Source organism: Equus caballus, chromosome 23, assembly GCF_041296265.1.
Source record: "Equus caballus isolate H_3958 breed thoroughbred chromosome 23, TB-T2T, whole genome shotgun sequence".
NCBI lineage: Eukaryota > Metazoa > Chordata > Mammalia > Perissodactyla > Equidae > Equus > Equus caballus.
Genome location: NC_091706.1, coordinates 17,575,919 through 17,599,720, shown reverse-complemented (window position 1 = coordinate 17,599,720; position 23,802 = coordinate 17,575,919). Strand labels below are relative to the sequence as shown.

Sequence of the window (23,802 nt, the reverse complement as noted above, 5' to 3'; positions counted from 1 at the left end):
AAAAGAGGAGTCTGTTTCCTGCAGATACAAGTCAGGCAGTAGGAAGGAGAGAGCTGGAGGGGAAGCAAGGTTTTCAGGACTCAAGTCCCCCCAACTCACCACTCTGTCATCAGCAGGACCGGGCCCTTGTGCTCATGGCCCAGCTGGGACCCTCCACACACCAGGCTGCAGGATGGAGGAAAGGAGGAAAGGGACAAAGAGCACCCACCAGCCGTCTCCTAAGGAGCGTCCCTGAGCTGCCCCACTCAGGGCTCCACTTCCACTTACATTTCATTACACATGTAATTAGGGACCCTGAGGACGAGCCACTTCAGCTACCTGTGTCCTGTTTTTCTACCAATTCATGCTGCGTTTTATTCTTAACTTTTTATTAAGGATATTTTCAGCATCCATGAAAGTAAGACTAGTAAATGAGTCCCTAAGTATCCATGAGTCAGCTTCAGCAATTAGCAACACTTTGTCATCTTTCCATACTGCGTATATTGTCACTCCCTGCCATATCTGTATACCAAGTTCCTAGAGGTATTACACTGCTGTACCAGTTAGTGCATAATTAAAATCACTATGGTTCATTAATTCAACAGTAATTGTTCGTGTCTGCCACGTGCAAGGAACTGTGCTAAAGTAAGATGTAAACAACTGTAACACAAAAGGGCAGTTTGGCAACAAGACATTTATACACAAATCATGAGTGTGCTCGAAGTTAGATTTTATTCACACTTACACACTCTTGTATTTCAATAAATGGAAAATGCAACACAAGTTGGAACTGTAATTTTGTCTAGATCCTTGGGGCCAGTCAGAGACCTAAAGTTAAAATCAAGTCATATTCTTGTTCTTTTTTCAAAGACAAGGTCACAGCTGACAGAGCTAGCAGGGGACATTTCCTGAAAAGAGATAGGGACCCACTTGACACCATGTGTCTATCTGTTGCCATACAAAAAGTATCTTATAAAGAGGCAAGCTGGGATGAGGTGGGAGAAGAATTGGACCCCCTCCGAAAAAAGTTAAAAGAGAAATGAACCAGGCGTTTGTCACATCTGGAAAAAGCAGCTGTGGGTCAGCACACCCCTCCCAGAGCACACCTCACTCAGTTCCTCAAAGTAAAACCAGCCTCACAAGAGGAGGCATTTCCCCTGTGCTCATACTACCAGAGACTGCTTTAAACCAAACACAGCACATTTTAACACACCATAAATCCAACACCTAAGAATAAAATTATTGGCCTAGGGTTTACTATATTTTGTTTTATTTTATCAGTTGAAAGCCTGTGTGATGTGATGGAAAGGAGACTGGAAACCTGCCCCCTGGTCGCAGCTGTGCTGATTAGAAAGTCCTATGGTCTGGACGAGGGCACTTGTCCTCCTTGCTCTCTCCCTCAAGCTGGACCACACCAATCTTTCTATCAGAACCAAACAAAACAAAAATCATCTGTATGTCTTCATGAGCCAAGATTCACTGGTTCTTTCTTTAACCAGCCAAATCATCTAAACTCCTCGTCTTTGCCGTCCCACTCCTCAGAAGTTTTCTAGGTGTCACTCATTGAAAAGACATTTGTTTTTTGGTTCTGAAATTTTATTTTTGTAATCTGTCCTTTTTCCTTAGAATGAAGAAGACTTTCGTGAAAACCAGAACACATCAGGAAACGACAGCTCACTGAGGAGCAGAGCTGTGCAGAGCAGAGGGCACGGAAAGGCCAAACAGGTAGGGGAGGAGGGCGGTGAGTGAATCCGTTACCGTGGGAACCACTGTGCAACAAGCACCTGAGAGCTACAGGGACAGAAAGCATGGCGCTCGGCTGGCACTGGGAGGAATGAATTAAATCGTCATTAGAGTGTGTAAGGCAGAGTCATGAGGAAAACACACAGGCCCGAACAAAGATTTTGTGTTTACACACCGGTCCTCAGAGTTCTCCAATGGGGAGGGTACGCAGGCTTCCTCTGACACCTCACTATTACGAATCCCAAGCTCCATCCTAAGGCCGAAGGCACTGTCTTAACAAAAGCATCTCAGTTTTAAGGTAAATGAGGCAGATGAGAAAGGTTCTAAGACATGGTTCTAAAACTGTCCATCACGCCCTAGGGTTCCTCAGTGACACCTAAGTTTACAGAGCAGGCTGAGGCGTTCTTTCACAACGCCACTTTTATTTTTTTTATATATTGAATTCTGGGTGGAATCTCCTTTGAAGAAAGCATTCTTCTGCTAAAAAGCAAACAAAGTATCCACGCAGCTCATCCTTTTTTTTTAACGTAATTCTGGGTCCCTACTCTTGAGTTATTTATTGGGAGAGTTTTCATATGATAAAAAAGAATAACTTGTTTGAAGTAGAAAATTTGGAAAATTATTGCAGTGAAATTTGGAAGACAAAAAAATGACCCATAATTCCAGAAAAAACTTAGCACCTACCATCTTGGAATATGGCCTTTCAATGCAAATATACAACCACATGCACATGTTACCTATATTGGGATCATGTTATACACATTATTACTAACTATTTCACTTAATGTAGTTTAAAAAGCGTCCATTTCACTAAATATTATCCAAGAGAAAACAATGCTTCTGTCCACACAAAACCTGCACATGGATGTTTATAGCAGCTTTACTCATAGTTGCCAAAACTTGGAAGCAACCAAGACATCCTTCAGTAGTTGAGTGATAAATGAACTGTGGTACATCCAGGCAATGGAATATTCTTCAGCACTAAAAACAAATGAGCTGTCAAGTCATGAAAAGACATGGGGGAACATTAAATGTGTATTGCTAAGTAAAAGAAGCCATCTGAAATGGCTACACACCGTATGATTCCAACTATACAACATTCTGGAAAAGGCAAAACTGTGGAGATGGTAAAAAGACCAGTGGTTACGACGAGAAGAGGGAGGGGTGACTAAGCGGAGCGCAGAGGACTTTAGGGCAGTGAAACTACCCTTTGTGATGCTATAATGGTGGATACATGTCATTAAACGTTTGTCCAAACCCATAGAATGTACGACACCAAGAGTGAACCCTAAGGTAAACTATGGGCTTTGGATGATAATGATGTATCAATGTAGGTTCATCAATTGCAATAAATGTACCAATCTAGTGGGAGACATTGATAATGGGGTGGTGACTATGCATGTGTGAGGGCAGTGGATATATGGGAAATCTCTATTTTCCACTCAGTTTTGCTGTGAACCTAAAACTGCTCTAAAAAAGAAAGTCTTCTTTTTGTTTGTTTAATATTGTTTCACAAAAAAAAATCAAAAACAAAAATTAGATACTTTACTATCATAAATGGAAGCATGAAGACTGAGGAGTAGCTGCTGGATTTGGCAACAGTGGTCCTTGGGTGACCTTGGCAGAAGCCATCTCCGTGGAAGCCCCATCACAGGGGGCTGAGGGAGCAGGATGTGAGGGAGCGGGTCACGAAAAGTAAAGGCAACTCTTTCAGGTGGTCTGGCTGTGAAGGGAAGGAGGGGGCAGATGTCCGTGACTGTGGGGTCAAGAAGGTGTTGTTGTTGTTGTTTTGTTTTGTTTTAAAGATGAGAATGTTGGGAAAAAAGAAAACAAAACAATAATAACGTTAGAAATTCCATAGATAGTAGGTAACTTGGTAATTTCTCTGTAAGACAATAATAATTATGATCATTTAAATCAAAAATTTACCAGGGCTGGCTCCGTGGCCCAGTGGTTAAGTTCACGTGGTCCACTGCGGCGGCCCAGGGTTTGGATCCTGGGCGCGGACATGGCACTGCTCGTCAGGCCACGTTGAGGCGGCTTCTCACATCCCACAACTAGAGGGACCTGCAACTAAGATATACAACTATGTACGGGGCGTTGGGGAAGATAAAGCAGAAGAAAAAAAAATTTACCAAACTTTGACTATTGGCCAGGCTAAATGTTCGGGAAAAAATGAATGAGGCTGGTGTCCACCCCTGACCTTAGCAGCTGCAGCTTGGATTCAGCTGGTCTCTCTTGCAATTGTCCCCTCGCCTTCCTGGTTCCCAAGGCCCAGGGAGAAAATGAAGTCTGTCTAAGTCAGAAGTATAATGGAGTTTGGCATCGAAGGGCTGTGTCATCTTTGAGGATCTCTTCAGCTCAGATACATACTAGGGACTCATTTCTGTAATTTTTATTGAGGTACAGAGAATCAAAGGCCTCATGGGATATGACAGAAAACTAAAGCTGAAATTTGGCCTTATACCTCTTAAAGCATGTTCAAAACTGCTCTGTATCCACATACTTCCTCCCCACATACCCTCGCCATTGCTTACAATAGCTGGACCTAAGGGAGACATTATTGCAGAATGGAGGGAGGGAGGAAATCCTCTATGCCATCCCAAGAATACTATGGATCATGGATATTTAGGAGCTCAAACAGTATCTGGAAATTTGTCCATGAAAGATGGCCCAGGTATCCACTTCACTCAGTTAATCAGAGAAAGGGCTAGCAGAGTAAGGGAAATAGTTCCCTTTAGCCTGACTGATAGCAGAACTCTAGTTCCCAAGGGGAGTTTATTAGCTCTTGAAGATGCTGAACTAGTGTTCACATCCATAGACCAAGCCTTAGGCTGCCAGGAAAATAAAACCAGCCTTGGTCTCTGCAGAGGAGGAAGAAATTTTCCTCTACCCTTCTAGGTTCTTCTGGCAGGTCTAAGAATTAAATTGACACGAGACAGATGAACAGGAGAAAAATCTAACGAAGTTTAATAACATGCACACGTGGGAGAAACCCAGGAAAACTGAGTAACTTGCCAAAATGGCCAAAGCTAAAATAATTCTCATGTTGAAGAGACACATTTTGGGGTGGCGAATATTGCTCCCCTTCATCTCAGCCCTTTGGAAACTGGGGCTGGCAGAGTATAAAGGGAGATTTACACAGTTAGCACCTGCCTGAAAACAGAGCAGTGAGTGAATGATTACAGTAAAGGCAAGAGCGAAAAACAGAGGTATGAGCCTGTTCCTAAGGAAAAGGAGATAATACCAACGGCTCCTTTGGAAGTAAAGGAAGAGACGTGTGATCTGGATTTTTTGTGACAAGTGGAAAAAACGTCCGTGCAGTAGATGGTAGGAGCCATCTTCTTGCATAATGATTTAAAAGGGCCTTTTAAAAGTTCTTTGCCAAAATTCTGAGCAAAAGAGATCAGGGCCCATTATGCCCAAGATTCTCATTATTCCATCTCTGCTCCACTGTTTGATTTCCAGGATGAAGAGCAGGTCACCATTGAGCTGGATTCTACAAGAAACAAAGAAGATGAAAAGGACGATCAAGAGATGCATCCAAAAGGGTACAGGTTTCAACCAGAGAAATAACCACACCTACCTCCTAAACAGAGTGGTTGTTTTATCCTCATCTAATTTTTTTTGAAGGGTTTCTTTTTGTTTTGTTGTTGAGGAATATTGGCCCTAAGCTAACATCTGTTGCCAATATGCCTCTTTTTCTTCCCTCCCCAAAGCCCCAGCACATAGCTGCATATCCTAGTTGTAGGTCATTCTAGTTTTTCTACCTGGGTCGCTGCCACAGCATGGCTTGATGAGTGATGTGTAGGTCCGTGCCCAGGATCTGAACTGGCAAACCCCTTGCCACTGAAGCAGAGTGCACAACCGTAACCACTCCACCACCATATATGGGGCTGGCCCCACATCCTCATGTAATTTTTAACATTTATTATGATTTATCAGAGATGGTCACCACCACCAATCCCCCCTCCCCACTACTCACCCAACACCATTTTCAGAAAAATTAATGGAGCTCTAGGATAATCAACATGGTAAATTCAAACTGCTGATGCCCTGGAACCCAATATCCAGACAATCTTCTAATTAAAGGTGTAAATTACCAACTAATTACTGCAGTCCATACAAAGTAGTTAATTCACCTTCCCAGTGTCAATCAATAAGCAATTGGTTTCTCAAAACCCAATCCATTCTAAATCCCGACAAACTTGCTCTTAGTGCCCTGGAGGTATTCCAGGTCCTGATCACCCATTAGGTGGGAGAGGCAAATTATTGTCTTTAGTTTTTGGACGAGGAAAATGAAGCTCAGAGAAGTGACTTACCCAAGGTTAGTCAGCTAGAGTGGAACAAAGCTAACTTACAACTTCAGCTTCTGATTCCTAGTCCAAGACTGCCTGGTACTGTATCATCACACTGAAGTATTTGTCAATATTCTAAACTCCTATTTAAATTTGATTTAATTCCTAAGTCTCTGAGGAACTTTGTTTTTATGTATCGGAAGATATCTCTGGAGTTGGTCAGAATTAGGATTGAACTTTCTTATCGCATATTCACCATCAAGAATACTTACCACCTCAGGGGCTGACCCCGTGGCCGAGTGGTTAAGTTCGCACGTTCCACTTTGGTGGCCCAGGGTTTCACCGGTTCGGATCCTGGGCGCAGACATGGCACTGCTCATCAGGCCACGTTGAGGCGGCACCTCACATAGCAGAAATACATTTGTGTACTGGGGGGCTTTGGGGAGAAGATAAAGAAAGACTGGCAACAGATGTTAGCTCAGGGCCAATCTTCAAAGGAAAAAATAAAGAAGAATATTTACTACGTCAGAAAGCTGAGCTTAGTTTCATCCTTCACTTTACTTTCTCAGTCTCTGATGCTGGGGGCTGAGAGAGTCTCTTGGATGGTCAGAGGCACTCAGGTTTCACCAATGTCAATGGGATAGAAACAACCCCCAGGAGACTGGGAGGTCTTCAGCCTAGAAAACCAAATGGCCAAGCGTCTATTTCTGGCTATTTTATTTTATGCAGTGTCAGCTTGCTGTGATGTACACACATTCCCTGCAATTAAGAAATCTGATACATCCACTCTAAAGCAGGTGGACCCGCCCTATTAAATGCTGCCCTCACCACTGCTACTTTTTAACACTATGTCCACGACTGAGGATAATGTATCACCGGCCTTTCCTAAATTAGACCATGAAAAACTTAGTCTTTACACATTTATATTCCTTCAATGTCTTCTAGAACAGTGTTTCTAATTCTCAGTACAGATTCACACATGATAATGACAAAAGTTTCATGAACTATATCTACCATCACTCTGTGTGATACCCTCTGAGATGCCCTCTTCTCCCTTTTAATGAGGGTTATCATGCCCTGTGTGACTTCACAACCCACTACAGGGTCCCAACCCACAGCTGTCAAATACTGTTCCAGAAAAGCAATGTACACTCCATTGCATGCATCCAGTAATTCGACAAATGCCTGTCAAGCATCCTCAGTGTCCCAGGTGCTGGTGCTGTAGGGCTCACACACATCCATTTTCCAGGAAGTTGTAGTCAGTCAAGACTCCATAAGAAAACACAATCAGAGAAGACAGTAGGAAGGAAGTACCTGAGCAGATGCGAGAAGGCTTCGTAGAAGCAAAGGACTGAGCTGTGCCCTGAAACCTGAAGGGAGCTGAGACCTGGACATGTGGGCCTGACTGTGGGAAGGAGGGGACTGGAGGCATTCACCAAGGGGAGGGGCGGTCCTAGCTAGGGCCAGGGTCCTGTGCGGTCCTGGATATTGGGAATCTTCCTATACTGGACGAAAAGTGCTTGTTTTAGAAATGCTGTCCAGTGGCCTGGAAGTGTCAATGGTTAAATGTGCGAGTAAATTCCTTCCATCCAGCCTCAAGCAGAAGGAGAGGCTTCAGTTAGGTGCATCATTGAGGAAAGAGGCACCTGCAGGGAAGCCAGTTCTCAGAGCAGGTGTGGAGGGGACCGGGAGCATCCCAGGAGAAGTAGAGGACAATCGTTGTGGGTACGGCCCTGTGGCCTCTTCACACGCACTTATGGGTGGACACCTTCCTCCCCAGATGAAGTGATCAGATGCAAACATTGCTCCCACACCACCTACCACCCCATAATAAATCTCCAGACAGAAACAAAGACATGCCAAAAATTCCAGAACTTTCTGAGAAAGCTATATTACAACATACTGGTTAATAGCTCTCAGATGCACAAAATCCTATTTTACATTTCAAGCACCCAGTGAAGGCTGTCAGCCTCCCACTAAAAAGTATGGTGAGCAAGGACAGGGAACCACCTTCTTAGCCAAACTTTGTTGAACCAGAAGGGATGACAGTTCATTGGATTTTTATTTTTTTTTAAATCAACATTTAATGACAGTGGCTTAAAAGCTAATGGAGGCCCTCATAGTCAGTGAGAAACACCCTCGTCCTGTGATTTGCTTTCAGCTTTTGGTTAGTTCTCCATCTCCCCTGCTCCATTTCCAGGAGCACGTTTTCTCATCTCTCATCTCAACCCCTCAAGGGATGGCACATGCAGTTCAGCAAATCACATCCATTCAGCAAAGGCAGATCCAAGCCACGGCTGCTTTTAGTCCAAAATGAAAAGAGTTTCCCGTTTCTATATTGTACGACATGCACTTCATGAGTTTGGTCGTTTGCTTGCTTGATTTACAAAGCCCCATCTACCCTTAGCTGCCAGTTTAGTTCACGATTTTGGTGTTGACTTCTGCCTGCATTTTTGCTTTTGTCTTCTTACAGGTATCTGGAAAGGAAGTATGGCATGATTCAGGATTTTTATCACAAACACAAAACCACCTTTCGGTACATCTTCTGGGTCATCTTATTAGCAGGTAAATAACAAAGGGGATGGAATCAAGGGTCTCTTTTTGCGGATCCCCCAAATATGAGGTTTCTGTGGAAAGAAAATAAGTCTCCCCCCTGCCCTGGACCTCATGGAATCATCCAGAGAGGGAGAGAATCAATCAGGAAGCCCCTGCGGGGGAGGGTCTCAGCGTGGGACACCTGTGCAGAGCGGTTCCCTGTCCAGTTTTTGTACCAGAAGCTAACTTTTTAGGTCCCCTACTCCTGTGGCCTTTGTGACCATGGTGTGGATTTGAGGGTTGGTTCATCACATCCAGGTAAGTGGAAAACATGACAATAATCACCAGGTAGAGACCTAACTGCAGGGGAAATATAAGCAATTAATACTCTATGCAAACACAACACGAGGAGGAGCCTGGGGTCAGGGAGCCCACTCTTCTTGCCTGAAGGCAGGACCACACTGTCCTCACAGATGAGCACGTCTCCAGTTTTGTTCCCTCCCAAACAAGAGCTCCGTAGCCCATTTTAAAGAGCACTCCTGTCCCTAAGATGGGACCCTCCCACCCAAGTCCAGAGACGTTAAGCCAAGACTGCTGTACCCCGAGGTCAGTGGGTCTGCTGGCAGTCACACTGCGGGAACAGGGAACAGCCATAAACTTTCTGTGTCCCTGGCCAGATGGTGTCTCAGGCTTTGCACATCATATGGCAAAACCCACATAACTCTGCCTTATGGGACAAAAGCACACAGACAGAGTGGCTGTGTTCCCATGAGACTTTATTTGTAGAAGATAAATACAAACATACAAATACAGCTGTACTGACCACCTACAAAGCATGTGGCAGCCAGATTTAACCTCGGACCATGTTTGCTGACCTTTAACAGGAAACCTTGTTATTCTTACCCTACAACCTCCTCTTCAAAAGCAGCCCCCTTGGTAATTGCCCCACCCCTTCCCTTTCCTGTAGAGATCCCGGGACACTTAGAGATTGTTGGTGGGCCTGTTTTCATACTCAAGCTTAGGCCAAATCTGAGCTGCAAACCAGGAGAATCAATACCTTTAGTCAGTGGTTACTTCAACTCCTGGCCTTTCTCTGATAGAAGCTTACCTGCTGAGTCTGAATGCCAGAAAAAAGTGGGTAGTACTGAGTGAGAGGCCTGGTGATGAAGCATCAGGATTCGAGAACTCAGAAGATTCTATGAGAGAAAAAGACCTAGCACGCTGTCCTAGTGTTCATGGTGAGACTGTTAGGGACTAGTTTGGGAAAACAACAGAAGTGCCCAAAATCCACTACTTATAGTCAGAGCAGCCCACAGCCCTATCACGAGCCCCCCCCCGCCTTCAATGCTCCCTTGACTGAGCCTCCCCTTGGCGGAGCTGATTGGTGCTGTGGCTGGTCTCCAGCTGGTGCTGATGGTCCCCATCTGTGTCTGCTTCCTGGCAGCTTACCTGGCTATGGTGATTGCCGCATGTGCGTTCAACTTTCACCGAGCCCTTCCTCTCTTCATGATCACCGTGGCTGCCATTTCTTTGTGGTCTGAGGTCACTTTATGGCCAAATATGATCATCGAATTGAAGAGCTCCTGTCTCCTGGCAGAAGGTTTCTGGACAGCCATTGGTCCTGGCTGAAGTGGTAAATGCAGTTGGTTCTCTTACTGCTGTTGAGAGCGATCTTTGTCTTTTTGAACACTCTTCCAAAACTGTGTTCTGAAATTGGTTCCTCATTTATGGGATATTGAAGCTAGAGACAACCTAGGGAATAATCTGCTAAAATGCCTTCATTTTACAAACAGGAAATCAAGGCCTGGATAAGGTGAGGACTCGTTTGAAATGTGTTCAAATGTCCCTACAAACTGCCTTAATTGCAAGTTCCACTAAGTGGTAAGATGTTGTCCAAAGGATGGGATGGTTCTCACTTGGGGAGGTGACTCTCTGCTCTAGGCATGAAGCTGGCCCCCTTGAGAGGAAGGGTCCGTGAATTACTAAAGCCAACCCTCTCCTACAGGAGCCTGTGACCTGCAGGTGACCACTCAGGGTGTTTCTTGCAGCCTCTCTCTGTGGGACCTCCTCTCCCTCCAGGTGGCCCTGTTGGGTAGGACCCAGGGCCCGTTCTCCCCAGCATGGCCCACCTGGGATCTACCAGGAACCTTCACACATCCTTGGCCTAATAAACCAGGGTTGTGCAATCCCAACACAGCACCATTTCTTGTTCTGCCATCCAAGCCATGAGTCAGCCTTGTCAGGCCCACCTGCTTTCCCAGGGAGTTGAATCTACTGTAAAGTCCAACTTGGCTCTCTTGGGCTCGGGTGAGGTCCCCCAGCTGCAGAGAACGCATTTCAAGTTCTCCCTTAAAGGGAAGAAGGTAACGCCTCTCTCATCTTCCAAAATGGAGGTGAGACTCCCTGTAGATCTCTCAAAGAAATCACCAGACTTCTCTCCAAACATCCTTTCTTTTCTCTGACCCCTTTAGATGTCCTCGAAGGGCCCAAGGGCTGTGGAATGAGGGGGACACATTGCTTAATGTTTTGTCTATTTGCCTTTATAGCCACAACAAAAGAGGGTCTGTTGCAGTTTCTAGAAGCATAACTTATGGTGCCAGAGCGTGTTACTCTTAATATTTTTTGTTTGTTGGTTTAAGCCTGATTAAGGTTTTCAAGTTAGCACTTTAATGCTACAAACCATGCCCCCTTTCTGGTTCTCTCAGGGTGATTTGGAGCTCTCTGATCCTGGGAGCTATTTTCTGGCTGATCTTTGACACTGCCAAACTGGGCCAACGGCAGCTGGTGTCCTTCGGTGGGCTCATAATGTACGTTATCCTGATGTTTCTATTTTCCAAACACCCAACCAAAGTAAGTATCAAATTGATGCTTTTTGGGTTTTTCCCTCTTTTTTCTCATGTGTAAATTGCTCTAAATAATGAGTACAACAGAATTTAACTTATTCAGTATTTTTCTTACCTTGCTATGATATTTTGAGTGCCTAGGGGGCCCTTCTACTTTCATAGAACTGTCACTTTCTCATTGTTCATTCTCAGTAATTTTCCAGTTACACAATCAGTGAGATGTTCTGTGTTGTCAAGTCCAACTTCTACTTGTGTCCCCTACTCTCCCCATCAAACACACATTCAAAGAAAACTCATCCATTTTGATCCAGATTTCCCCAGACCAGTAAATAATCTAATATTCTACCATGGGATTCTGCAGTGCATCAAATTTCCATTTGCAATTTTGGCTATTTTACTCCAAAACTTTGTCCTTATACAGTTTTGTTCACATTAAATTCCCTTCTCATCCTTGTTCTGTCAGTCAGTAACTCAATACATGGGCAGGAATTCTGAGACATCAGTTCTTCACAAATGACTCATAATGGCAAATCCTGGAAGATTTACTGGCTGAAAGGTTGACCCCTCAAAAGAAAGCACTAGTCAGAGACCAAAGTCACCTAATATGATCCAAATTCTTTGCCCTGTGAACATCTCTGCTGTGTTCTATGCCTCCACTCCCATAGTTCTTTGCAGGCAGCTCATCTCTGCACCAAAAATGAAAGCAGCTGAATGTCCATGACTCTGCTCTCCCTGGGTCTGCATTAGAGATAATTGGCTCCTTTTACAGTGAAATGAGAGCCCCTCAAGAGGGTGGAATTTCTTTCACTTAATTCACTTACAGTTTGTCAGATCAACACACCTAGGACACACAGAGAAGTCATGCTCTGCCTCTCCATCTTCTAGACAGGGCATATAATTATATGTATTGAATATTGACAGCATGACCATCAAGGCTAGATCCTTGCTCCTTATGGCCCTGGTAAGACTACTCTTTGGGTCTAAGTTGTTTCATCATGACATAATGATTACATACTCTACTGAGACTGAAGGCTTCAAACTCAGGTTTAGAAAGAGGGAATACCACCCTGAGATTTCTGGGTATGAGTCTATCAAGGGACTCTCTGCTCATGACTGCTTGGGCCTCCCAGAGAAGGTGGGTCACAGGCCACATGTGAGAAGCTTCTGAGGAAACAGTGGTCCTCTGGGCGTTTATGCTGAGGTCAGCATTCATCCTCTAATAAGATACGTCTCTCTCCATCTTTCTGCATGGGTTCGCTGGAGGCCTGTCTTTTGGGGAATTGGGTTACAGTTTCTTCTTGGGCTCTTAATACTAAGGACTGTCCTTGGACTTATGGCTTTTCAGTGGTTGGGCAAACAAGTTCAGGTAAGTTGGGTTCAAAAGAACATCTTACTTTTATAGTGCTTTCAACATTTGAATATGATATATCAGAAATAGGTTTATTTATCTCCATGAGTTGACCCAAATTGTAACTTCATAGCATGAGTTAGACAAATAATTTTATGTGGAAAATGTTAATCTGTCCAGTTGATTAATATTATTGTTGCCCCTCACCCACACCATCCACTACATCTCTCCCCTATCCCGGTTGCCCCCTTCCTCCTGCCCAAGGGGTGTCACACTTCTAAGACAGTTCCACAAACAGAGAGACAGACTCTCTTTGCATCTAGTGGTCAGCAGTGCCACCTATGTGCCATCTATTGCTTCTGGAGAAAATTGCCACACTCAAGTTACTCTTCATCACCCTAGAGTCAGATTGAATGTTAGAAATGCTGGATGGGGGCCGGCCTTGTGGTGCAGTGGTTAAGTGTGCATGTTCAGCTTCAGCGACCCAGGGTTCGCCGGTTCAGATCCTGGGTGCAGACACGGCACCGCTTGGCACGCCATGCTGTGGTAGGCGTCCCACATGTAAAGTAGAGGAAGATGGGCATGGATGTAGAGGAAGATGGGCACGGATATTAGCTCAGGGCTACTCTTCATAAAAAAAAAAAAGAAAGAAATGCTGGAAAGTCTGTGCACAGTTATAGTTGAAAAATACACTTCCTTTCCACCCACTCGAGGGAGAAAAGCTGAGAAAATTAACTCTTCAAGTCTATCCAACAAGTTTGCTGGGTCCTCACCCTCTGCAGAGGCGGTGGGTCCTGGGGACAGTAACCACTGCCTCAGGGGTTATAATGATCTGCTCTTGTCCTTTCTTTAACTCAGACCTTCCTGGAGCACACTGACGCTGGTGCTTCCTTTGTCTTTGGTGAGAAATACACAGACCACTTCTTTGCATTTAAGGTAAAGTCAAACCCTTTTCTATGGAGCCATGTCCTTTTCAGTAACTTCTCAGTCTTGGTAGATGTTCAGATAGGACCCAACTACCAGAAACCAGGCGTACAGCTGCTGGGCACATCATAGGTGCACAGCACACCACTGTCCTTTCTCATTGCAATTTTATCTGAAGTCAGTGGATTGCAAATGTTTTGCTTTGTTACTATAGCATTAAGGGAAACATGTAGAGGGGTCAGAAATATTGGAATACCTTTGGAGGGCTTGTAGCGTGGTCTGAGATACTTATGAAAAATCATACAGGGCAACAGTATCTGAGATTTCAGGGAAAAGATCATTAGGTACCTGGCCATGAACAGGCATACGACCACCAATGGCTGCTAGGTCCGGGATTGGTGACAGGTCTGCACTTAGAAAACCCTCAGTCCCGGGCCAACCAGGACAGCTGGTCGTCCACAGCAGGCTCTGTCCTTCCAGAACCATCCTCATGCTAAACTGTTCCCATTTTCCTTCAGCACAGCCTTTGCCTAGGGAGGCCTGGGGGCTGGACCTTCTCCCAGCCAAAGAGGGATGTTATTTTACAGAGGAAAGGCAACCTGGCCCCATGCCCGGACCTCATTGATTCCCATGGGGCTCCCACAAGCCCCAGGAAGTCACTGTCCCTCTGGGAAGTCCCTACAGATGCCTGGTGACAGTCAGAAAGATGCATTTGGCTTCTTCTTCAGCTTTCCTTTTTTTGGTGTATTATTGTTCCTACACTTCTAAACTGTCTTCTCACTTAGAGACTCCAGATTTACCTCCAAATTACTCCAGTTTCAATTAGGCCAACTGTTAGGCTGGATATGTTTTGAAACTGCTGATTTGATGCTTTGGTGCTGAGATAACTAAGCCATCTCTGAAAGGTCAAGTGTTTACAAATTGAGATGGAAATATGCTCATATCATGATCTGAATCCAGAATGGGAAAAAATAAAGTCACAAAGAAGGCGTGACTTGCTGCCCAGACTGCACCAGTGTCTCAGCCCTCCCTCCCGCTCCCCCCAGGGCAGTGGCCTCCATCCTCTCTGCCAGCACAGAATCCCTGTGGGCACATTCTAGAGATGAGCCCCTTCGACTCCCTGACACTTTCAGGAAGGTTCTGCCCACCCATTAAAGCCAACAAAAGCACGTAAGTGCGTGAGCTCTGAATGATGGCACAGAGTGTCTTTTAATATAAAGTATTAATAGAGTTTTCTAAATTGGATCCTGTACAAATCATCCTCAGTCATTCTGAGCCTCTGGTGGCAGCTTGTCCCTGGCCATTTAGCTGGGGAGCAGAGGGGAAGGGGTGTGGAGGGGTAGGGGTGGGGAGGGACTGAGACCACAGCTCTGTGTGGTCTCTGCAGGGGAGACACGACTCCCTGCAGACACACAGGCTGCATTGAAGGAACCCAAAGAGCATCAGGAAAATAGGATCTAGGAAAGGACAACCTTTGTGAACACAGAAGTAAGCTGGTTTCCAAAGTTTAATCTTTTCTTAGTGATTAAAAAGTCTGTAAGTAAAATAATTTCATTCTAAAAGCTCAAAGAGTGGATGCTTCCTCCATAGGAGGCACTGTGTGTGAGGACCTACCATGCTCTGTCTGATCTGTGCAGCCACTTTGAATAAGGATCTGAGGTTGCTGGCACTTAATCTTGACCCGGGTTACTCTGCTAATAAGTGGTGAAGCTCATGGCTATTTAATATCAGAACAAGGACATCTGCCAGTGGCCTTCAGTTTAATGAGCCTAATTATTACAAATTCCCCCAAAACTTCATTCCTTCTATGAGACACTAAAGGAAGAAAAGATCATTATAGCAGAGGGAAAAAATAATGTCAAGTTTCCGATGAAATATACTCAAGCTTATCCAAGCAAATTAAAATAAGTGACTGTGGATGCAGCAGCTGCCTGATAAAAGTGTTGTTTAGTTCCGGAGGAGTTTCCAGTATTTTTATGACGTTTCAGAGGAGGAAAAGGAGGTAGAAAGAAGGAGACTGATCTGAAACCTACTAATCCTCCTGAGGGCAACGTTAGCCCACGATTGCTTCCGTCTCCTCCCCCAGGTCCTGCCAATCATGGTTTTCTTCAGCGCCGCCATGTCCATGCTCTACTACCTAGGACTGATGCAGTGGATCATTAGAAAGGTACGGGACCAGAGGGATGGGTGACAGGCGTACAGCTGATTCTCTCAGGGACAAAGTCCTCAATACCTTTTATTTAGGGTTTTCCAAAGTGGGGTTCTCTTCGTACCGAGTTCCACCCTGGCTCCCGAGTTATTCTATATGCGTCCCTAGAGGGAAGCTTATCTCAGGGACTTCTGACAGGGCTTTGACTTGCAACCCACTGATATCTTCATGACACCTTAGCAATTACTTCTTTAGCCACAGAATTGACTCCCACAGGTCCCACACCTGCCAGGGAGAACAGCACTGTCCTCCATCTTGGCGACCACCCTGTGCCTTATGCAGTCACTGCTTTTCCACAGGATGTTGCAAAAGGGGGCGCTGTGGTCTGGAAGCTGCTAGGGAATCAGAGCAGGAAGGGGAAGCTGCTTTTCACTCCTGAGGGAGTTTTATAAGCACACTAATTTTTAAAAAAGTCTAAAAAGTTAATCTCATTCCTGCTAGCCCAGCAACTGTCAGTCCTACAGTCACACGTTAGACCAGAAATCTATGAAATGTGTAAGCTGGTTCGAACGCACATGAGAGTGAGGCCGTGCACACAGGGTTTGGGCACAGCCCAGCCCTCCTTTGATCCCTGTCAATAAATAAAATATATATAGAGAGAGAACCAGAATACTGGCAGAATTCAGCGTTTCAGCAAGAGTGCCAGGGCCCACAATTTTCTGATTGTTGATTAAAACATTCAGAATTACTGTGCTCACGTCTAAGGAGAAAGAATGCCACAGGAAGTCCCCATCCTGAGGTGGGCGCCACAGTCTCCAGTTGGAAGGGCCACTGCGAAAGCAGGACCATAAACCGTATTTGATTGAATGTTAAACAGAAAAGGCCAGATGTCAACTACACGCCACTACTTATTAGCTGGGTGGTTTTTGACAAAACAGCTAAACTGTTCTGTGCCTCAGTTTCCACTTCTATCAAATGGGCATAATTATAGGACCTCCCTCAAAGGGTTATTGTGTGGATTAAAGTGTTACTCAGATCAAGGGCTCAAAACAGTGTCTGGAACGCAGTAAACCTGCCGTTACTGTCAGCAATTATTATAACTTACGACTTGTCCACAACGTTTCAGAGGAAATTCATTCGCATGATGTTGAAAGTACATACAATGACTCAGACTTACCCCTCAATAGGAGGGTGTGATTGGCCTACTCTAAGGACTAGGTAAGATGTCCTCACAGTTAGCACCATTGCTGTCCTGCCCATAGTTGTTGAAGGCCTCAGCATTTTCCTCCAAAGATTTTATCCCTACTCTGAAGCTTTGTGTATATAAATAGCTCTTCACTGACTTTGTCCCTTGTCCCCTTTTAGGTTGGATGGCTCATGCTGGTTACTGTGGGATCATCTCCTATTGAATCTGTGGTTGCAGCCGGCGGTATATTCATCGGGCAAGTAAGTTGTAATATCAAAAAACAAAACAACAAAAAACACTTGCTAAAATCTACAGTCGTTCCAGAAGGTGTAATAAAAAAATATGATGGCTTTATTTCTTTTAATGTAGAGGGAACAGTGTCAAAATAAGGACCCCTGAACATTGCCAAAGTCCAGATTCCAGAGAAAGTAAAAAAGAGACAGAGAGAGAGAGAGAGCCCTTCCAAGAGTGTTAGTGCATTAATGTCGCATTGGGGTTCTGGAAATTTTTTTTTTTAACTTACAAATTCTTTTTATTTAGCATTATTAAGAGATTTGTATGATATGGGTGGTGGTTTGAGTCTGTCTCCTGAGAGCTAAAGTTGTTGCAAAATAATTTAGACACAATGAACTTTTATTAACCCTTTGTCGGATGAATAACTTGTAAATATTTTTTCCCAATTAGTGGGCTGTTTTTTTGTTTCAATCCTATTTTCCCTGGCCTTGAAGAAGCTCTTTAGTCTGATGAAGTCCCGTTTGTTTATTCTTTCTATTGTTTCCCTCATGTGAGGGGTTGTGGTGTCCGAAAAGATTCTTTTGAAACTGATGTCAAAAAGTGTACTGCCTATCTTCTCTTCTAGAAGACATTGTTTCAGGCCTAATCTTTAGGTCTTTGATCCATTTTGAGCTTATTTTTGTGAATGGTGAAAAAGAATGGTCAATTTTCATTCTTTTACATGTGGCTTTCCAGTTTTCCCAGCACCATTTGTTGAAGAGACTTTCTTTTTTCCATTGTAAGCCCTCAGCTCCTTTGTCGAAGATTAGCTGTGCATAGATGTGTGGTTTTATTTCTGGACTTTCAATTATGTTCCATTGATCTGTGCACCTGTTTTGTACTGCATGCTGTTTTGATTACTGTAGTTTTGTAGTATGTTTTGAAGTCAGGGATTGTGATGCCTCCAGCTTTGTTCTTCTTGCTCAGGATTGCTTTAGCAATTCGGGGTCTTTTGTTGCCCCATATGAATTTTAGGATTCTTTGTTTAATTTCTGTAAAGAAAGTCATTGGGATTCTGATTGGGATAGCGTTGAATTTGTAGATTGCTTTAGGTAGTATGGACATTTTAACTATGTTTATCCTTCCAGTCCATGTGCATGGAATGTCTTTCCATCTCTTTATGTCGTCATCAATTTCTTTCAGGAAAGTCTTGTAGTTTTCGTTGTATAGATCTTTCACTTCCTTGGTTAAATTTATCCCAAAGTATTTTATTCTTTTTGTTGTGATTGTGAATGGGATTGAGTTCTTAAGTTCTTTTTCTGTTAGTTCATTGTTAACGTATAGAAATGCTACTGATGTATGTATGTTGATTTTATACCCTGCAACTTTCCTATAGCTGTTGATTGTTTCCAATAGTTTTCCTATGGATTCTTTGGGGTTTCCTATATATAAGATCATGTCGTCTGCAAACAGTGAGAGTTTTACTTCTTCGTTGCCTATTTGGATTCCTTTTATTTCTTTTTCCTGCCGACTTGCTCTGGCCAACACCTCCAGTACTATGTTGAATAAGAGTGGTGAAAGTGGGCACACTTGTCTTGTTCCTGTTCTCAGAGGGATGGCTTTCAGTTTTTGTCCATTGAGTATGATGTTGGCTGTGGGTTTGTCATATATGGCTTTTTATTATGTTGAGGTACTTTCCTTCTATACCCATTTTATTGAGGGTTTTTATCATAAATGGATGCTGGATCTTGTTGAATGCTTTCTCTGCATCTATTGAAATGATCATGTGGTTTTTGTTTCTCATTTTGTTAATGTAGTGAACCACGTTGATTGACTTGCGATGTTGAACCATCCCTGTGTCCCTGGTATAAATCCCACTTGATCATGGTGTATAATCTTTTTGAAGTATTGCTGTATTTGGTTTGCCAAAATTTTTATGAGGATTTTTGCATCTATGTTCATCAGTGATATTGGCCTGTAGTTTTCCTTCTTTGTGTTGTCCTTGTCAGGTTTGGGGATCAGGGTGATGTTGGCTTCATAGAATGTGTTAGGGAGTGCTCCATCTTCCTCAATTTTCTGGAATAGTTTGAGAAGGATAGGTATTAAATCTTCTTTGAATGTTTGGTAGAATTCTCCAGAGAAGCCGTCTGGTCCTGGACTCTTATTTTTGGGGAGGTTTTTGATTACTGTTTCTATTTCTTTACTTGTTATTGGTCTATTCAGATTCTCTATTTCTTCCTGATTCAGTTTGGGGAGGTTGTAAGAGTCTAGGAATTTATCCATTTCTTCTAGGTGGGGTTCTGGAAATTTGATGGAGATGACGAAAGATTGAGGCATTTTGTCAAAGCATCAGACTTCTCATGCAGAGATTCTCAACCAATCTTTTCTGAACTTATAGAATTGTTGAGGCCTCTGGCTCACCCTTCAGAGGCGAGCAGCTCATTCACTCACATGGAGTTCACCACAATCTTGAGCCTGCAAACCCGTAGCAGGCAGCCTCACCTGCTGTAGTGTAAGGCTGGGGCGATGAAAGAGACCAGGAAAGGCTCCCACCTACAACCATGCAGCTGTATAAATACCTGAGTTCATTCTTAACTTGTCTGAACTGGCCAACAGTCTGTCTTTGCTGAGCCTGAGGAACAGTGCTGACAAGTAAAAGCATTTTCACTCCCTGATCCATCCCATGGTTAAATGCTCTTTTGCCTGAAGTCCATTTAAGCAAAGAAATGTGATGCAAAAGGAGTGTCTCTCAAAATAGTGGCATTCCTAAGGGGCGGATGAGTGAGAAATAGTCATAATCATCCTCCTCACTCTGCACATGGAGTTCCAGGCAGAATGGAGTCACATAGCAAGGAAACCAAGTGTGAGTGCTCGCTAGCATGGCTGCCCAAGGAAGTTGGATTTGAAGCAAAAATAGTCACCCAGAAAAACACATGGCCCCGGATCCCAGGCTTACGACTGCTCCAGGCAGCTGAGCCTTCTACTCGGCCAGCCCAGCTTGCTAACCTGGAGCAAGGGCTTCAGAGCAGGGCCCATGCTTCCTTCCCTAGGAGTTCAAATTATTATAATTACAGTCATAAGATCTCTCTGGACTAATTAGGGCACCATCTTGAGTTGATTCCTCCTACCTTCGGGGTAAGAGGGCTCATGTACTGAATTTCTATTCAGTCCATAAATTGACGCTCAACACATTCACTCTTACAGAACATTTAGAAATAATAGGGGAAAATTGTAAAATTGCACACATGCTCAATTTGATACCTAATATGCTAAAGTTCAGCTATTATTTATGAAGAGCCCCAGGCTGCAGGCCACCTGCACTACTTGAGGGGACTCAAGCCTTTACAACTACAGGCTATCTGATTCCTTTCCACCCAAGGGCAAGAAGGGGTCTCTGATTCTCAATTAGGGAAAAGCCTCTGGGTACCTGTCCTCGCTATTTGTTTTATGCTTGTGTGTCTGTTTCCCTGTAGTATCAGCAAAGAGGTTTAAGGTCTGTCGAGATGAAGCTGGAAGATGGGAAGTCACAGAGGCTTGGGAATCACCAGTTCTCAAGGCCAGGCCACTGGGCAGAGTTACTTGGCCAATGGTGTTCCAACCTTAGAAAAGTGTCCCCAGCCAGCAGAGTCCAGTCCCAGGCTAAGTGGGGGCCTTGTGTGAATTAGCCTTGCACACTCTGCAAACTTTATGCATGATTCAGTATGCACACTCACCTAGAGTTCAAATGACCCAGACAGGTAGGGTGTAGGCTTTCAAACTCCAGCATGCATCAGAACCACCTGGAAAGCTATTAAAACAGGATTGCTGGCCCCACCCCCAGAGTTTCTGATTCAGTAAGTCTGAGAATTTGCATGTCTAAGGAGTTCCCAGGTGATGCTGATGGAGCTGGTCTGAGGTCCTCTCTTAGAAATACTGTTTTAGAGGATGGAATTTTGAGTAGATTGGCATACTCTCCTAAGACTTAAAAGGGAACACAATCTGCTCACTCTCTGTTTCCAGACGGAGTCTCCACTGCTGGTCCGGCCATATTTACCACACGTCACCAGGTCCGAACTGCATGCAATCATGACCGCTGGGTTCTCTACCATCGCTGGAAGTGTCTTAGGCGCATACATTTCTTTTGGGGTAAGAATAGTTGGGGATCAATTCAAGGAAAATACAAACTCTTTTATGGAAAATACAAACTCTTTGCTATTGTCATTTCTTTTTTTTCTTTGCCATTGCTGCTGGATAAGGAGGCCAAAAGAGTGTCCTTTTTGCTGGATGGCTGGTCACAGTTCCTTTGGCATTTGAATGGAGTCCCCAAAGGAGCTTTGGGGCTTCACTTTTATATCCCTGCCACCTAAATGTGAATCATATCCAACCACAGCAGAATACATCATATTATGAGGCTACTTTGGCTGAAAATATAAATCTGTACAAAAACAACCTATTACACTAGTAAAGGCAATCTAAACCAGAGGTCAGCGAAGTATGGCTCATGGGCCAATTCCAGATAATTCCTCTTTTCTTATAACTGAAATTACACTGAAAACCGGCTACTCCTATTTGTTTCTCTATGTCAGCTTTCATGCTACAGAGTTAAGTAGCTGTGGCTCCAAAAACCCAAAAATATTTACTCTCTGGCCCTTTACAGAAACAGTTATCTGACCCTGACCTAGAGCAGTGGTTCTCAAACCTTACTGCACTTTAGAGTCACCTGGGAGCCTTTAAAAGCCCCAATACCCAGGCCCATCCCCCAGAGTAATTAAACCAGAACCTCTTAGGATGATACCCAGGCATCAGTATTTTTTTTAACTCCTCAGATTCCAATGTACAGCCCATTGAGAGCTGGTGGTCAATAGCATAGGGATGGAGAGCCTTATGGTAACTGGCGCATGTGCCCCAAGTACAGAGCTGACAAGCCACACATAGATGCCACCCCCATGGGAGAAATGGGATCAACAGCAGCCCTGTGACCCAGGCGACTGGGCGTTCTTACAAGATAGGCGAGTTTCACTCCAGGACTTCATCTGTTTCTTGGAAGCCGATCAGCAGGAAGAAGGAAGAGGAAAAGGGTGAAGGAGACCTCAGGAACAGCACTGTCACTGGATCCCCAGATGATCCACTCTGCCACCACTGTGGGAACGCCGCCTGCAGAAATGTGCTGGGTGGAATGGGCATGGGGGTGGTGCTGATTCTGGAATTCTGAAAAGATAGGGAAGAGGATCCAGAAACAATAAGGATGTGTGGAGGGGAGGGGAAAGAGTTTAAGTAGACCTGCAGTGAGGAGAGCAGAGATGCTCACAGATCAGAGGAACTCGGCATAAATGAGTATTACAACGTAAAGGCACAAACTTTCAGAAAAGCACAAGGAAGACGAGAGGGTTGTATCCATGCCCACAGCCCCAGACATCCCCATCTAAATTGATGATGTAATGAAATATGGGATTTAGGGACTATTTGAAAATTCCAAAGGACCACAGAGAGGTGGAGGGATCTGTGAAAGCTCCTGCAGCACAGGATTAAATCTCTTTTGAAATGATCGGACTGGGGCCGGCTCCGTGGCCAAGTGGTTAAGTTCACGTGCTTCACTGTGGCGGCCCAGGGTTCGGATCCTGGGCACGGACATGGCACCGCTTGTCAGGCCACGTTGAGGTGGCATCCCACATCCCACAACTAGAAGGACCTGCAACTAAGATGTGTACAACTGCAACAACCGTGTACGGGGCGGTTTGGGGAGATAAAACAGAAAAAAAAAAAAAGTGGCAACAGTTGTTAGCCCAGGTGCCAATCTGAAAAAAAAAAAAGGGAAATGATCCGACTTTGGTTTTGTGCCTTTCTCCAGGGATGTGGTCAATTCACACAAATTCCTCCCTCCTCCCTCTGACTGTCACGGTGATGCCAACTTGGCTCCCTGAGTTCCTCCAAGCCTCCAAAGAAACACTGTTTTCTGGCATAGACACAGTTCCTGCCCTTCTCTTCCCTAGTGAGGCTTTTGGGCCATTCTTTCAGAACACAACAGAAAAGCTAAACCTAAGTTACCTTCTTTCTCCTAAAATCACAGATTTCACCCACCCACATATTAACTGCTTCAGTTATGTCAGCGCCTGCGTCATTGGCTATGGCTAAACTCCTTTGGCCTGAGACAGAAACACCTAAAATAACCCTGAAGAATGCCATGGAAATGGAAATGGGGTAAGTGAGATTCGTTCACCTCACTAATGACTATACAAGCTGGGGGCGCAGGGGGCGGGGGCAGTGAACGGGTCCACATTCAAAGAACAGCAAAATTTGACAAAGAGCACAGTGAATTATGGTATTAAAGTGAATTTAATATCCCGCTGACTGTTAGACTTCACTCCGAAAAGTCTTGTTCAACCCTTGAAAACCTTTTTGTTTTCACTGACGTATAGTTGACATACAGTATTAGTTTCTGGTGTACAACATAGTGATTCGATATTTACATACATTACGAAATGATGACCACAACAAGTCTAGTAACCGTCTGTCACCATACAAAATTATTACCCTGTTATTGACTGTATTCCTTATGCTGTACATCCCCGTGACTTCTTTATGCCTGGAAATTTGTACCTCTTAAT

The 23,802-nt window shown here is 44.3% G+C and overlaps 1 protein-coding gene across 1 annotated transcript in view; it reads left to right on the top strand.

Annotated features, from left to right (window-relative positions):
* Positions 1 to 23,802, top strand: part of LOC100065856 (solute carrier family 28 member 3-like) — a 111,847-nt gene that overhangs the window by 84,579 nt on the left and 3,466 nt on the right. Inside the window, exons 3-12 of the mRNA XM_070249123.1 lie at positions 1,606 to 1,704; positions 5,191 to 5,273; positions 8,494 to 8,585; positions 10,000 to 10,188; positions 11,261 to 12,764; positions 13,605 to 13,682; positions 15,757 to 15,837; positions 17,185 to 17,265; positions 21,218 to 21,343; positions 23,265 to 23,395. Of these exons, the coding sequence (XP_070105224.1) occupies positions 12,732 to 12,764; positions 13,605 to 13,682; positions 15,757 to 15,837; positions 17,185 to 17,265; positions 21,218 to 21,343; positions 23,265 to 23,395 (530 nt within the window). The 5' untranslated portion in view covers positions 1,606 to 1,704; positions 5,191 to 5,273; positions 8,494 to 8,585; positions 10,000 to 10,188; positions 11,261 to 12,731. The remainder of the gene's footprint in view (positions 1 to 1,605; positions 1,705 to 5,190; positions 5,274 to 8,493; positions 8,586 to 9,999; positions 10,189 to 11,260; positions 12,765 to 13,604; positions 13,683 to 15,756; positions 15,838 to 17,184; positions 17,266 to 21,217; positions 21,344 to 23,264; positions 23,396 to 23,802) is intronic.